At 37.1% G+C, this 15,725-nt stretch overlaps 4 protein-coding genes across 7 annotated transcripts in view; 3 read left to right on the top strand and 1 right to left on the bottom strand.

Moving 5' to 3' along the window:
• The window catches only part of LOC135088632 (uncharacterized), a 54,613-nt gene extending 45,581 nt beyond the window's left edge, over nucleotides 1-9,032 (top strand). For all 3 annotated transcript variants that reach the window (XM_063983552.1, XM_063983553.1, XM_063983554.1), the window contains exons 3-5: nucleotides 4,033-4,198; nucleotides 6,928-7,049; nucleotides 7,203-9,032. In XM_063983552.1, the coding sequence (XP_063839622.1) occupies nucleotides 4,033-4,198; nucleotides 6,928-7,049; nucleotides 7,203-7,991 (1,077 nt within the window). In that variant the 3' untranslated portion in view covers nucleotides 7,992-9,032. The remainder of the gene's footprint in view (nucleotides 1-4,032; nucleotides 4,199-6,927; nucleotides 7,050-7,202) is intronic.
• Nucleotides 9,033-9,254: 222 nt separating this feature from the next.
• Nucleotides 9,255-10,727, top strand: LOC135088631 (uncharacterized). Its single transcript, XM_063983551.1, has 2 exons — nucleotides 9,255-9,264; nucleotides 9,351-10,727. The coding sequence occupies exon 2, from the start codon at nucleotides 9,351-9,353 to the stop codon at nucleotides 10,224-10,226; it is 876 nt and encodes a 291-aa protein (XP_063839621.1). The 5' UTR covers nucleotides 9,255-9,264; the 3' UTR covers nucleotides 10,227-10,727.
• A 591-nt stretch (nucleotides 10,728-11,318) lies between these two features.
• On the bottom strand, nucleotides 11,319-13,945 carry LOC135088628 (flexible cuticle protein 12-like). 2 transcript variants are annotated; one of them, XM_063983549.1, is made up of 3 exons: nucleotides 13,863-13,945; nucleotides 13,228-13,328; nucleotides 11,319-12,788 (listed from the first exon to the last, which is right to left on the bottom strand). In XM_063983549.1, exons 2-3 carry the CDS (start codon nucleotides 13,234-13,236, stop codon nucleotides 12,465-12,467), a joined length of 333 nt encoding a protein of 110 aa, XP_063839619.1. In that variant the 5' UTR covers nucleotides 13,237-13,328; nucleotides 13,863-13,945; the 3' UTR covers nucleotides 11,319-12,464. The 2 variants fall into 2 exon arrangements, with proteins under 2 accessions (XP_063839619.1, XP_063839618.1); XM_063983548.1 differs by lacking the exon at nucleotides 13,863-13,945 and adding an exon at nucleotides 13,394-13,814 and having other exon boundaries at nucleotides 13,228-13,302.
• On the top strand, nucleotides 13,581-15,714 carry LOC135088625 (titin-like). Its single transcript, XM_063983537.1, has 2 exons — nucleotides 13,581-13,588; nucleotides 13,724-15,714. Exons 1-2 carry the CDS (start codon nucleotides 13,586-13,588, stop codon nucleotides 15,551-15,553), a joined length of 1,833 nt encoding a protein of 610 aa, XP_063839607.1. The 5' UTR covers nucleotides 13,581-13,585; the 3' UTR covers nucleotides 15,554-15,714.
• Nucleotides 15,715-15,725: the final 11 nt, after the last annotated feature.

Genomic DNA, 15,725 nt, shown 5'->3' with positions numbered 1-15,725 from the left:
GTGTCGTAATCCGTTAAATACTGAGGCTGGATTGCACCATATTACTTTACCTTTGACAAACGTCAAAAATCTGTCAAACTCCATGCAAAAAGCACCGGTTATTGTTAAAGTTACCGTTAACGTTAGGAGGTGCAACTCAGCCTGAGTCTTCTAAAATACGGAAAATGTGAAATAAATAAAGATATTTGGAGAGATTGAGAAAGCTTTCATAATTCCGACGTATCCATCTCGGTTTACAATAATTATGATGATGATAACAGAAAAGTAGGCTAGCAAACACCACTTACCTATTCCTTGCTGATTGTATAAATGTAGGTAACCGCTAACTAAGACTGCTTAGTTGTACGCTAGATTATTTTAATACCTATTTATAAAATCGTTTTGATTATAATCTACAAGATATTATTTATTACAACATGAAGCACTTATCTTTTCATAAAAGGAAGGGTACTTTATTTGGATTTTATGCAATGGTAATGTTGAACCTAAATCCTAGAAAGATTGAAATGAAGTTATGCGGATCACTCAAGAACAAGTAGTTTTACAATTATGTGATAAGATATGGGCCACCTGGTACTGGACCGACCGCTGGTGGTAAATTACTGAACATTGATCTTTGAATCTTGATCAAAAAATTATAGTTGAGTCGGAGATAGGTACCACACTGTTGAACATAAATGGATATGAGCGAAACAAAGTACGATACTCAAACAGTCATATTTTATTTGTTACTATGAGTTTTTCAGGAAAACCAGTCACCTCCATAAAAAAACGGAAAAACCGAATCAGCAGTTGAAGGGTATTTGTATGCAAATATGTGTGTGCTCTACAGCTATTTCAATGTGATGGAAATCACATACTATTGTCTATCAGTTACTCATCAGCTGAGGACAATGAATATTTAAATACGTTTGCAAAACGGTATGAAAACATTATTTTCAGTGTCAGTATTAAATGTTTCCTTTTCAAATAAGTGAAGCTGAAAGATATGGAAAGTTTCCGTTATTCTCGAAAATGGTTCTTAAAATGATACAAATAAACCTAAAAACTAGTCTAAGGACAGTGAACACGCATACGCACTCGGTGCTTATGGTCACCTATGATGATGGTGATTGTTCATGTTTGTTCTTACACTAAAAGCATTTCAAGTAAGCACAACTAGTACACAAGCGCACTCTGAAGTATCAACAGAACATAATAGTTCACGTTACAAACGTTCTGCAGGCTTCATTTTGGCATTCGAACACGTCTACGCGTTTCTTTATTGTTACTGAATTACAATACCTAGCTACATACCTATTTAATTATGCTTATACTTACTTATCCGAATTAATATTTTGTTTACTCATACATCCGATCTTTTTCATGATTGTCAGTCCGTATAACACACTGTAATTACGCCTAGTGTTTTTCTAAGCCCGTATTTTGTTTGACATTTCCGCGTAGTTCCTTTGCTGTCTGCCCACGTCCCGCTCCCGAGGTTGTGAAGCACCAACATGTAATGCTAATACGCCTATAATAATTGTTATTCCATGAGAACGCAATGACAGAATTCATTAAACAACTAAGGTTACCGCTGTCTGTCACTACATTTCCTCTTCGATTAGGTGATATCGTTTAACGAAGAAAACAGCTTGTAATCGTCTGTGAAATGAGTTACCTAAATAATGATCCAGTTCCAGTGTCTATACAAAACTTTATTCGCCAAGTTTTACGAACTCAAAATTATGTATCACTGGATATTTACATTATAAATAACAGCAATTTTTACATTACTCGTATAATCAATTAGGATTTCAGAAAATTAAAAGATCTTTAACCACTGCGAGGAAGCTGAAAAATCCTAAGGCTGAGTTGCACCATTTTAATTTAATTTTAACAAAAGTCAAGTCTGTCAAGCCCACAAAAAGTTAATTTTGAAGTTGGGGTAGTTACGGTGCGAAAACGGAGTAAGCTGTTTGTGAAAATTTTGTAAAGTCTAACACTGAAAAAATACCGTAATTTTAGGATCAGATGATGGCAGTCAACTTTTTTAAAAACTCTGCCAGAGTAATGTAACATATCGTAGGCCTAGGCGCTTTGTTGCTAAATCACGGCCTTCGGGGCTCAGTTAACATCTATTGTTCAGCAAATTGGCGATTCTGCCTCTAATTCGTGGCAAATCTATTGTTTCACACACCAACCCCGTTTACGGTAATGCACATCGCGAGGCTGACATCTCGGTAAAAACAACACGTTCCGAGTTCATAAAACCACCAATGACATTTCTGACAAATCATGACAACATGCAAACACGCACACAAATCAATAGTTTTTACAGACATGCAAAGGACGTGGAACTTGCAATTGTTTACAAAATAACATGCTTCAATCCACACGAATGATGTCACTAATTTATTTTATTAACTTCGAGTGCCTACTTAAAATGAAATAAAATAAAAATATTATGTAGGTATTTTATATTCAATGTACCATTTAATTCGCAGTGACGTTTTGATTCGATTAACGTTTATTACGAGGATTCGGCTGCAGATCAGTGTATCTTTGTTTAAATTATTACTAAAGAGTATAATAGAGACATCAGCAATTAGGCTAACTGAAAAGCGACCTATAGTGATTCTAGAAACTTAATTTTAATTTGTCTGAATAAGTACCTACTTGTATTTTGTCCTGAAAAGCCGATCAATAACACTAACTACATATGTAAAGGTCTGTTCATATGATGGATTGTATAAAGCATTATCTCGAATAATCTTCGAATTAAGAAAATTAATTACGTAAGTACTTAAATAACTTAAGATCTAGTCACATTGAGTATTATATTATTACTACAATAAAGTCACTAATGCTTCTCATTTATTAGCGCCTTCGCGTATGTAATCCTTGAATCTACTACCAAAGGTACAGTCAAGAACAAAAATAAATAATTGAGATATTAGAAAAAGACACCTAGCTAGGTATAACAAACTACAAAACATTCAGCTGTCTAAAAGCTTTCGTTAGGGATCTCTATCCACCTGAAGATGTAAAATGACCTGATGATGATGAATTTTCATAAAGAAATGCAGAAAAATTGTACACTCTTTAACATCCACCTATTTTTGTCAGTATCTTCAAAGTTAAGTAACCAATAGTAAAAAAAAATAATGCAACTTGCCGCTTCCAATCGGTTAACCTGGAAATTATCGGGCCTATATTCAGCAGGGGACGTCCTGCTGACGATGAAAAATACATGTGATTCGTCGTCCTACGTTTTCCTACTCGTATTTTGAACAAAAGACTGTACTCATACTACCTAAATAGCTCTTTCAAACAATCCTGACTCCCACACATGAGTGTCATGCAATTTATGAATCTAACACACTAATCAACTACAGCAGACCTTGCATTAGGTGTACTTGTAAGTTTAATGATATAAGCCTAAGTTATGATAGCTTATTATTACTGTAATAATAGCTTGTCAATAGAAGAACCAGTCGCAATAGTTTATAATACATAAGTAAATAAATCAGTTCAAATTTCGGAAAATTAAGGCTTTAACACTGACAAAAATGTTGATAAGATCTAGATTTTTGACAGTGTTAAAGCGTTTATGTTTAATTCTAGATAGGAAGTTAGATTAGTTATTGTAGGTTTTGTTAATTATGTTGTTGTGTAAAATAAACATGGCCGGAAACATATGAGACTATATTTTTTGTTGCAATATCGTACTGGGTACAACTTAATTAGTTGCCACAGTGAAGCTCGATACGCCATCAAAATGAAGTAAATACCTAGGACTAGTTCTGTTTTGTTACCTCGATTCAAAACCAAATCTGTAATGATATAGTTTCGCTCACGTGAAACTATGTATCATTAAGTAGGTTTATTTATGTAAATCTAATAATTAAACAATACCTAATACTGTAAAAGTTCAGTAGTTTCCTCTTCAAAGAAAGCTCCATCCAACCTCGCAAACTTTCTCATTAATAAATATTAGTAGGATGCATTGTTTGCAACTTTACTTGACGCACTTCTTCGCAATTTTTACAGGTATGCGCGTGCGGCGCGTTGGCAGCACTCGACGGCTACAGTCCGCAGCAGGACCCCGACCAGTTCCACATTCAGACTGATGAAGACGATGAGCGGTACTTCCTCTACCAGACCCACAACGGACAGTACCGAAAGGAGAGGCGGCTGAAAGACGGCTCTGTAGTCGGTCAGTATAGTATACACTCTTCTCATTAACATAGCTGGGCACCGTTAATCAAATAGTTAACTTCGTTAATCGTTAAAACGTTAATAAAAAAATTAACTTCGTTAAACGTTAAAACGTTACATTTAGCAATGTTTAACGCAAGTTAACGTTAATCGTTAATCCGTTAACACATGGTAATAAAACGAAAAAACTAATTGTATGCAAGGTTCAAATATTTTTATGTAACAACTGCATTTCAGAATAAAAGCAGGCCTCCGTCACTCGCCTATGCCGGCCGAGATAATTACCTACAGCGCGCGACAACTTCAAGTTGCAAATCAGTCCGGGCCGCCACGCGCCTGTTTGCACACGCGTATCTATACACGCTCGGTCGATCATAGTCGCAATCAAGGTTTATTGTTCCAACAGCACTATTATTCTTCTTTAATGAAAAATTGTAATATTTAGGAATAACTTAATTAACTGTAGTGATTTAAATAATAAAAAAAACTACACTTTTTAAATAATAAATTATTTTGAAATACTTATGACAAAAAACTATAGCAAAAAAATTATTTAGCTAATAAAAACATTAACTTTACTTCACCGTGTCTATTTTCCGACACTACACCTTTTAAAACTGTTTGTTTAATTTCGAATTATCGCAACACTGAAGTTTATTAATAGGTACTTTAGAGATGGTACGATTATACAAACTCCACTAGATTAAAGTTTTCTAATCGTAAATACAATAAATGCTTCTTAAAATTAAGTTTTTATTTATTTTACTTTGCTCATACAACCCTGACGCTTGAGCGGTGACGTAGATCAATTCTAAACACAAAAAAAATGCGCTCTTGTGAGCGTAGTAGTAAGGTGCGATTTCGAATGCACCATGTGCGTTGGATATTTTGCATTATTATTATTACCGTTAAAATGTCGGCATCTGATCCTACACAAAGGAGTGCAATTTCTGTTGCTACTATTATGTATTCTGTGATAAAAGCTTGTTTTTAATAAAGTTTTATAATAAATAAAAACAATAAAAAAAAATTAAAATCATGTATTATCAGACAAAATCAGTCCATAGTTTGGAATAGACTTTTTATTATTATAATTTTATTTTACAATCTCAATCTCAGAGCCTTGGTTTAATTCGTCGTCTCAGCCAAATGACGTCCACTGCTGGACAAAGGCCTCCCCCAAGGTTTTCCACAATGAACGGTCCTGCGCTGCCCGCATCCAGGCTCTTCCCGCGACCTTTACCAGATCGTCGGTCCACCTAGTAGGAGGCCTGCCCACGCTACGTCTTCCAGCCCGTGGTCGCCACTCGAGAACTTTCCTGCCCCAACGGCCATCGTCTCTACGAGCTATAATATGCCCCGCCCACTGCCACTTGATTTTAGCAATTCTGCGAGCTATGTCGGTTACTTTGGTTCTCCTGCGGATCTTCTCATTTCTGATTCGATCACGCAGGGAAACTCCGAGCATAGCCCGCTCCATCGCCCTTTGGGTGACCTTGAGCCTTCTTATGAGGCCCATAGTAAGCGACCACGTCTCAGATCCGTATACCATCACTGGCAACACACATTGGTCGAATACTTTCGACTTGAGACATTGCGGTATTTCGGACGTGAGTATATGGCGAAGCTTCCCGAACGCTGCTTACGCTGCCCATCCGAGTTGGATTCGACGATTGACCTCTTTCTCGAAGTTGGACCTACCTAACTGGACTGTTTGTCCCAGGTATACATAATTGTCAACAAATTCGAGTGTAGAGTCTCCAACCTTCAGAGGAGTGGGTGCAACATTGGTTTAATTACAATACAATTTAGCACCAAAGTGCTCGAAAAAACAAATCCAACAAACTCAAACTCGATAAGTCTCCACCGTTTCGTTTAGGAATTCCTATGGCCACCTCCTGACTCCATCATCAGGACCCTGGACATCATCTAGTACTAAAGTGCTCGAAAAGATTAATCCAACGAACCCAAATTCGATGCGATTCCGCCGTTTCATTTAGGAGTTCCTATGGCCACCTCCTGACTCCAGCGTAATGGTACCATAACATTGCATTTTCATCGTACTTACATAAGTATACCTCAGCTCAATCGGTTGAGGAGAACTGGTCTTAAATTCAGTTGCAAGATTTGTCCCACACATACTAACAAGTGAAGTCAATATAAAGCTTGTAAATAAGTAGGTAAATAAAAAAAGGCATTTTTACATCGTTTCGTTCTGGTTACAAAAACGAAAGCTCTGGAAGCCCGAAAATACTTGTCAGAACGCGTTTTTCTAGTGTTTTTCAGCGTGCCTGCTATATCTTTTTGGTAAATAGTAGGTACTGGATTAACGATTAACGGACTTAGGATAATTTAACGGAAGTTAACGAGTCCGTTAACATTTTTTAAAGTTAACTTAAAAGTTAATCCGTTAATAGAAATGTTAACTTCGTTAATTAACGATTAACGGATTAACGAGTTAATGCCCAGCTATGCTCATTAATACAGTGAGAAGAAATTATATTATTTATAAATTAATTCGTTAGTATAAATAGTTTTCTTCTTTAAATGTGTAAGTATTTTTTATGACTGTAGGTAACGTAATGCACCGATATATAAATAGCACACTTATTTTCAACAATTAGATTGATCAAAACCTACTCTCGTATCAAACCTCTCATGTTTGGTGCATAATTATAGACTGGTTACAGATAAAATTTGTAAAGCAGATACTTTTTCTGTTTTCAGGTACGACAGGCTGGGTCGGTGCCGATGGATACCTCCGCCTTCAAGATTACATAGCAGATAATCAGGGCTACAGGATATACAAATCTAAGACTGTTTTTGTTGGACAAAATCGACCAATTGGCGTAAGTTGTAGTAAATTGTTTATTGTAGAGATTAAGCTAATGTAATTTCGTCCACTTTAAGTTCAAAATTGCCTCTAACTTGATATAGGTACGAATCAATGATAAATTTTGTATTATAAATTAGATTCTAAGTTAATTTATGTTACTTTTCAGGAGTCACTAAAAATTGCAAAAACAGCACCAACGGACTCTGGTTTCGGCGTCACTCCTGCGCCTCCGCCCGCCGTGCAGCGCAACCGCGGACCTCCAATGGGAGTGACCCGAGCGCCCTACTCTCCCTCACCCACCCTTGCCTCTCCTTCATCTTCGTTCCCTGCTGAAGTCTCTGTCACACCCCCACCGCCCTCATATCCCAGTTCCACTCCGTATCCAAGCTCCACTCCATACTCCACAGCCTACAACCCAACGTCGACGCCCAACGTCTACGTATCCCCCAACTCCATAGACTCATCTACTCCTAAATATGACTTCAGGCCCACAGTTCCACCGATCACGGCCAGTGAAGCTGCGCCTTCATCAAGCCCTTACGACTACGACTCATCAAACACCAACACCCTTGACGACGGCTACTACGCAAGCGACAGCACCCCCTATCGGCGTTATGACGTTTTCAATCCTAATTCGTACAGACATGCTGACGCCTGGCTTCAAAGACAGAGACAAAACGTCAGAATAGGAGATGGATACACGCCTCAATTCCCCGGTTACGACGGCGTAGCCTTTAGACGAAACGGGTTCCGGTACTACCTACCCAAACAATACCATGAAGAAGAAACAAATGAAGGAAATGAAAAAACTGGTAGCTTTGGCTACGTTGATCCCTTCGGAATACGCCGAGTGATATATTACAATACGGCACCAGGCGAAGGGTTCCAAATTCGCAAAAACAACAGATATGTTGGCCACGATGCAACCCCTTATGACCCTCGACCTGTGAACTGACAAGGTCACCCATACTTATTGTAGGAAACATTGAGTTACCTAATTAATTTATTTATTGATCAGTATTTCTAGTTCATTCAATTTGTGTAAGCATAGGAGACAAAACGACTTATTCTAATCGAACGAAGCGAACTTCTTAGCCATTATTTTGATCTAAGTATAGCGAATACGAGATAATGAATCCTTATTTAATATCAAATATTATTATTAAGTTAACTTAACATTGTATCAATCCCAGTGCCATTGCGCAGTTACATATGATTTATTTAAAATAAAGATTAAAAAATTTAAGCCATAGACTTATTGTACATAAGCTCATGTATATGAATGATTATCCTGAAGTTTCTTTGGTGAATTGACAATATTTTGAAAATTATAAATAACTTGAAAAAATCGAATTGAATTGATAGTTCTAAAACTTTACCGTTAATTCATTCAACTGTTATAAATCTTATTTTATGAGACTCAAATAAGGAAACTGGTTTTTACAAAGTTTTAAAACACGGGGGAAGTTATTGAACTTTTCAATATCACTAAATGATCTCCTTAAAATGGTGCGCGTAGGTGCTAAGAACCACTAAAGCCTTTTCAGGTAGGAAACAAAATTGGATAAAATAACGAGTTACGGTTAAACATGAATAGTAATGATGACGTTTGTACATTTATGTAAAATGAATCAATAAGTATAGTGTTTTAAAATTTTAAAAATGTTTAACTTCTTAAATCATATTAACATTTCGCCTTAAAAGAGTGTCTGGAAAACTGTCTACTTTATCTTCAGGTGCATTTTTCCTAACGTCACTGCGAATAACTTGCCATTTGAAATCGTCGTGATGACGATTGTGACTGTAATGTCAACTTGTTGCAGTGACTATTTCAATGAGTGCCCAAAACAGGCAACAGTGTCATTTAATATTACTTTTTAATTTATTTCACTATGTAACTTTATTACCAACTTAACTTTATTTGCACAGTGTATATTTTGATACTAATTGTTATTTAATTACCATATTCCTGTCCACATAAAGTAATTGTTAACCACTAAGCGTTTTATTTGCAAATCCACATTCTGACTAAAATAGTTATAGGTTTTGCTTTCTAGTGAGAAACTTACGCAAAATATTACCTATTCTAATTATTTATACAGCAATTATCATTAGATTATTACAAATTACTAAACATGTTGTATTTCTTGTTTTATTTTGTTAAAATGTCGTTATATAAAACGAATGGTCCCCACAAACGATCTCAGTACACATCGACTTTTATAAAGGTAAAGACGACTTTCAATCATTTACAAATGCTTTTTTTCTTTATGTTTTTCAATTAATAAAATATAATATTTTTACCTAATTGCAGATGCTTCGCCTAACAGCGTGCTTGTTGTTGACGTCAGCAGCCCTCGCTCAACACTATGGCCCCTCCGGTGCATCAAGCAGCGTCCCGATGGACTTCAACGATGACATTTACAACAGAGATCTTCGGATCCAGCCATCTTCCAATTTCTTCTACAACTTCCAGCAAGCACGCATTGATCAACCCCCACAAGTAGAAGTACGAGAAGAAAACCTTGGCAAGTACATGGGACGGCCACGACCATCGACCACGGCCATGCCCATCCCGAAACTCGACCAAGAATATGTCCCAGACATGAACACCGTGCATCTTCATCGGCTTGCAGACAAAAACAGTGTTAGCACCATGACTCCTTATGTGCCCCTGGGCCCGTACAACGCTCATTTACCAGCGACGATGCCGCCTCCACCTACCACACCGAGATGGATGGATTTATCTGACGATAGTTTTAGAAACCATGCTCACCACAAACCTAGCAGGTATGCTGCTAAGCCCGTAAACACGTACCAGCCTGCCTCAACCCCGGCGCCTGTGCAGCCTACCTACCAGCCTGCGAGTATGCCTCTCTCGTACAACGATGGCATGTATAGCCAACAACAGCCAATGCCAATGGAGATGAGTTACCAGAACCAGATGCCTCAATATTACGACTCCACTACTGAGAACGTAATGCACGGTGATCGTTACGTTCGAGAGCCCGCAGCAGGGCGAGGTAGAGGAAGCCACAAGTTCAGCATGAATGACCTTCAGCTGGTGCCAACCGAGCCACCCCAAGTGATGAACACCATGCGGCCAGCCGGCCCTGCCTCTGTCCAGAAACGCCCTCCACCATCAATTCCTACGCTGACGCCTTGGTCTGGTGACTCTTTCGGAAAATGAACGGCAACATAATTACGGACAGTAGTAATAAATTAAGTAACAAGACTATTTTATAATTTTATTTATATTATTAGGTCCCTCTAAATTATACTACAAACATGTGAATAAACATATAATTAGTACAAATCGTATGTGGATACAATTGCTACGGAGATTATCGTAGTAGGTACACAAAATAAGTTCTAGTCATTACGTTAAAGATTACTTAGTACCTATCTGTCTAAATACTCGTATAACTGGAACTATATCAGTAAATTCTATTCTGATAATTCCTCAACACCGATACTGAAATGCAACTGACTATACCTACTTTAAAATGACACTGGTAAGTTTGGCCCATGCTATACAATGATTAGTAAGAAGTTTAAAACACCACCAAGATTCTTACTTTTATCCTAGGTAGTCTAGGATAAAAGTAACAAACTTATGTAGTTCCTGAGGGATATTCAATGAAATAAAAAGCTGGGTTGATTTTATTGTTTAAGGTTCCTAAACATTAAAAAAAAACAAATGCAATATGTGAAAATGTCTTTTATTGTTATCGATACATGATATCATAATTATTATAATAAATACATATTATTATATCATACCGACTTGTTATTTAGGTATGTATTCTGTTTCCCGAAGTGAAATATAACATTCATTTCATCTGCATTTATCAAAGACCACGGTTTTCAGTAATAATATTTATAAGAAATCGTAGTAATTCGGTGCTAGCCTAATCAGCTTAAGAGGCGGAGGAACCAATTTCACCAAAACTTTTTTATCTTCTTCAGATTCCTCTTTCTTTGGAGCCTCCTCTTTAAGCACTTCCTCCCTAAGTTCTTCAATACTTTCATGTTCAATCTCTTCTCTATCTTTCTCTTCCTCGGATTCTTCTTTAATGTCCTCTTTTTCTAGTACAACTGAATCGAGCATTGGAAGTGGATCCAGTACAGGACCCTCGGGGATCACTTCCGTGTCCTTCACGAGTACTTCTTTTGCCTCTTTATATTTAATAATTGCTATCTCTGGACTACTACGAAACGGAATTAAGGAAAAGGGGTCCCACCAAGTACCACGTGCAACGTAAAGAGTAGGTTGCGCCAGTGCGCTAGCTGCCAAAAACAAAACTCCGACTAGAAACATCTGTAAACAAAATTGTGTTTATTTTATAAAATTCATTAAAATACTGAAAACGAACATTTCTAAGATATCTTTGAAGGTATATGACCTATATCTTTGCGATACTTAGGTAGGTTCGTACCAATATTGCCAAAAACGCAAAGGAAGTGATTAATTAAACAAATAAAATGTTTATGATAAAGTAAGCCTACGAGTATAATTAGATAAAAGGTTAGAACCTAATAAATAAATATTCCAATGAACATGTACATAAAACGTACCTTGAATTGTAGTGTTCTCGTGAGTTATTGTCTGAGATAAATCTCAGGACTTTATATATTGAAAAAATGCTCATTATAGTAATTGAGAGATCAATCTAAAAGAAATTAAAAGTACATTGCATCTGTGCCGTACCGTCTGCTTACGGTACTTTGTAATTTGTGGTTCTAGATTCTGGGCAGATCTTTACACATTTTATCCTAATAAAAATAATATAGTTACCTACTAATGTGAAAGTTTGTAAAGATGGATGTATGGATGTCTGTTACTCTTTCACGCAAAAACTACTGCAAATCCGTATTTTAATAAAACTTTACAGTATAAATTGCTTAATACATCAGAATAAGAAAGGCTATAATTTAAAAAGATCTGTGAAAAACTGAATTTGAGGCATGCGAAGTCGCTGATAAAGGCAAGTCATATACTTTTATCAACTAGAAGAATTTTATCTCCAAATAGTTTTTCCGTTAGGTATTTCATAAACAAATGCGCTTAGAAACATTTGTGAACCTATCAAATTCAATATCTAGTTCAATATTGTATTGCATGATCTTTTATAACAATAAACATTTTCTAATGAGGTATTTTCCACAAGTAGTTAGATAATTATTGTCAATTTCTAATAGCAAGCTTTAAACAACAACACGAATACAAACCAGTATTATTAATTAGTGATTTCCTGTATTTCTAGAAGGAAACTTGTATTTTCTAACATTAAATAAGTATACACTCATCATTGTTCGGTAAGTAAAGGTGCATAATACGAGTATAAAGGTTAATAAAGTACTTAACATAAATTAAAAATAAATAATTTTATTTACACTTAACAACAATAAGCGATTTCCAGTGACATTATGCCTTGGGGGCAACCGGGATGTGATCTCCCTCCATTATGCTTCCATCAAAACCAGCTGAGTACTTGGTGACGTAGTTCTTGCCGTCCTCCCCGATGTATGACACCTCTCCTTCTACCACGAGGGCGTGGTCCCTGCCATCAGGGTTGGGGACCAAGCGGCCTCGCTCCGAGACGATGATGCCTTCGGCTGTGACGTATCTCAGAGCATACTGCCCGAAGTCGTCGTGGATTTCCTCGTGGTGGACAGCGGGAAGGGTCCGAAGGGAAGATGGAGCCGCTATGCAGTAAGCGACCGCACACAGAAGCCAAATTGCGATGTACTGTAAAATGTTGGTAAGATGTTATTATTGGTAATCAAAACATTTACACTGCTAAAAATACAATATAGAAAGTAAATTTATTTCTTAGACATCGATAAATCGATAGGACAAGAATCATCCCCTTTCGGACAATGTTTTTATAGCTGCTTAGAGTGCTAGAGAGTAATGCTGCATTGAGTTTGAGTGCATTGGATATTAAAAATTCCCTTTCTCTCTCTTTCTGTTATACCTTAGAAGTCATATTACAAGGCCCTGCCCTGGAAACTCGAGTAGGATTACAAATGACATGGCAAACTATGGTTGCGGGTTCGGTTCGGTTTATTGTCGTGATGTAGGTACACACTAGGTAAGTAAATAGTACACTTTACATACAATGTTAATCATTATTATTTTATAAGACAACGAATTTCGGTAAAATTAATCTTGTAGGTAAACTTACCATGTTCATTTTGAAGATACAAGTAAATGCTTTGGTGGTTGATGTGTTGTGGTATTGTTCGTAATTTCCAATCAACTGTACCCATACAATAAATTATACACCTTAAATACAGAATAGTTTCGTCATAATACTATTATTGAGTTAATTAAATAACAATAATACTTACAATATTGACGGACATAGAAGCTACATAAACATTACAAATACAATAATTAGAACAAGTTCAAGTAATTGCTCTACTTTAATTCGATTAGCACCTAGATGAACCAGTTGTAGATATATTTTCAAAATCATATAAATTGGCCTTATCTTTTAATCTAATCATCATTGTTTTTTTACTCGTCCAGTAAGCTGCATCATGGTAAGCATTTGAATCTTATAAACATTTCTATTTGAATGAAATTGGAATTAGAATCCAATATTTGATACAAAATCCACTTGATAAGATTTTCTGTTGCATGATAAAAAATAACCAAAACATCGTTTTCTGTTCCAGATATCAACGGGGCTAGTTTTGTTCCTTTTCGGAATAGCAGTTTCTGCTGGACCTTACATACCCCGTGCGAAACCACCAACAGAAATTGTCATAACCAAGCACTCGTCACATGACAAGGTTACAGAATACGAGCATTTACCTTCGTCGGGAGGATCTCCAGTTATTTCAAACTTCATCCAAAAAGGTACCAATGTTTTCTTCAAGCCACAATTTATGTTGGCTGCTGCACAAATGCCACCTCAAGTTCAATCAATGATTGCTGAAATTGAACAAGATGACTGTAAAACAAGGTTACCCATGGGACCCATTCCCATGTTGATGGAAGAACCACTGCAAGTTGTAGAGCAAGAAATTGTGGCATCATCAAAACCAATCATCAAAGAAACAATTGAAATTAATCCAGTAGCATATACTCAACATGTTGTACAACCGACTTTGGAACTGAAACCATTTGTGCCATCAGTGTCAGAAGGACATGTTATGGAATTGCACAGAATGCACAAAATACCCGTGGTAGTTGAAGAATCAATCAAACTAGAAGAACCTTGTCTTCATGAAGAAGAAGAACATGTAGTGATTCCTGAGGCACCTGTATTAACGCCTTACGTTCCTCATCTCGAAATTCCGAAACCTGTTATTATAGAGGCCCCTGAAACTGTTGCTGTGGTTGAAGTTCCTCCTGCACCAGTATTACCTCCACTAGAGTTACCCATGATTCCGAGAGAAGAAGTTGCTGAAATTATTGTGAAGGAGAAGGTTCCTGAAGTAGTCGTGCCATCTTTTATTCCTGAAAGTTATGTCCGAGAAGTAGTAGTCACACCTCCAGAAGCCCCAGTACTACCTCCGTATATTCAAGTGGAAGTGCCTAAACCTGTGATTGAAGGAAACTTTATTGAGACCATTGAAATTCCAGCTGCCCCAGTACTGTCTGAATTTGAAATGCCAAAATTACCAGTATTAGTAGAAGAACACAGTGTAGTGCCTTGTCTGCATGGAGAAGAACATCATGAAATAGAAATTAAGACCGTTGAAGTTCCCACTGCACCAGTTTTGCCTCCTTATGTTCCAGATCTCCCGGAAATAGTGGTAGAAGAAAAACCCTTAGTCGTGCCTGAGGCCCCTGTACTGCCGCCATACGTTCCGGTGTCAAAACCAATTAGCGTAGTAGTTGAAAAAGAAATGTTTGAAGCCACTCCAGTACTACCTGCATTTGAAATGCCAGGATTAACTGTGGAGATCGAAAAAACAGACGTTATTCCCTGCCCACCAAATGAAGAACAGAACGAAGTCATTGTGGTTGAAGAAAAACATGTATACATTCCCGAAGCTCCAGTTTTACCCCCTCTTTCACTTCCTGAACTTCCAGTTAATGTTGAAATTCATGAGAATGTGCATTGTGATGATACCGTTGAAGTGGTAGAACCTGTTCTAATTCCATCTGCTCCAGTTCTCCCACCGTTGGAAATCCCCAAAGTGCCTATGGTAATAGAAGAGGCTCATGAAATTGTTGCTCCTTGTCCTCCTGAACTTGAAATGGAAAAAGTCGTCATAGAATCCAAACCGCAAATTGCCAGACCGGTTGCTTATATGTCCCAGGAAATATTAACAGACGCTTACGTACGTACTCCGATTGTTATGTCATCTGCCCCTGAATTTTTAGTCCCGTATTTCCCGGTCGTAACTGAAAATGTTTTGAAAGAGGATCCGACATCGTGCGTTCATGATATTGTTGTAGAACGTATTTTACCTAGGCTAGAAAAATCTATACAAATCAAAGATAAACGCCCGGTCTCTGCATATTTATCTCCCGTAAGATATGCTATGTTTTGATATGGAGTAGATAGCTAGGTCTTAAAAAATTGGTAGTAACTGAATTGAAGTAGATATGCGGCTAGTTTTAGTTCGAACAAGCACTTGATAGCTGTTTGAAATAATTCTTAAGCATATTCCATGCTTTACCCGAGGGGCAGGTGGTGATAATAAATTATATTGAAAATAAATT

Source organism: Ostrinia nubilalis, chromosome 4 (genome assembly GCF_963855985.1).
Source record: "Ostrinia nubilalis chromosome 4, ilOstNubi1.1, whole genome shotgun sequence".
In the NCBI taxonomy this organism is placed as follows: domain Eukaryota; kingdom Metazoa; phylum Arthropoda; class Insecta; order Lepidoptera; family Crambidae; genus Ostrinia; species Ostrinia nubilalis.
This window is presented reverse-complemented; position numbering and strand designations above follow the sequence as displayed.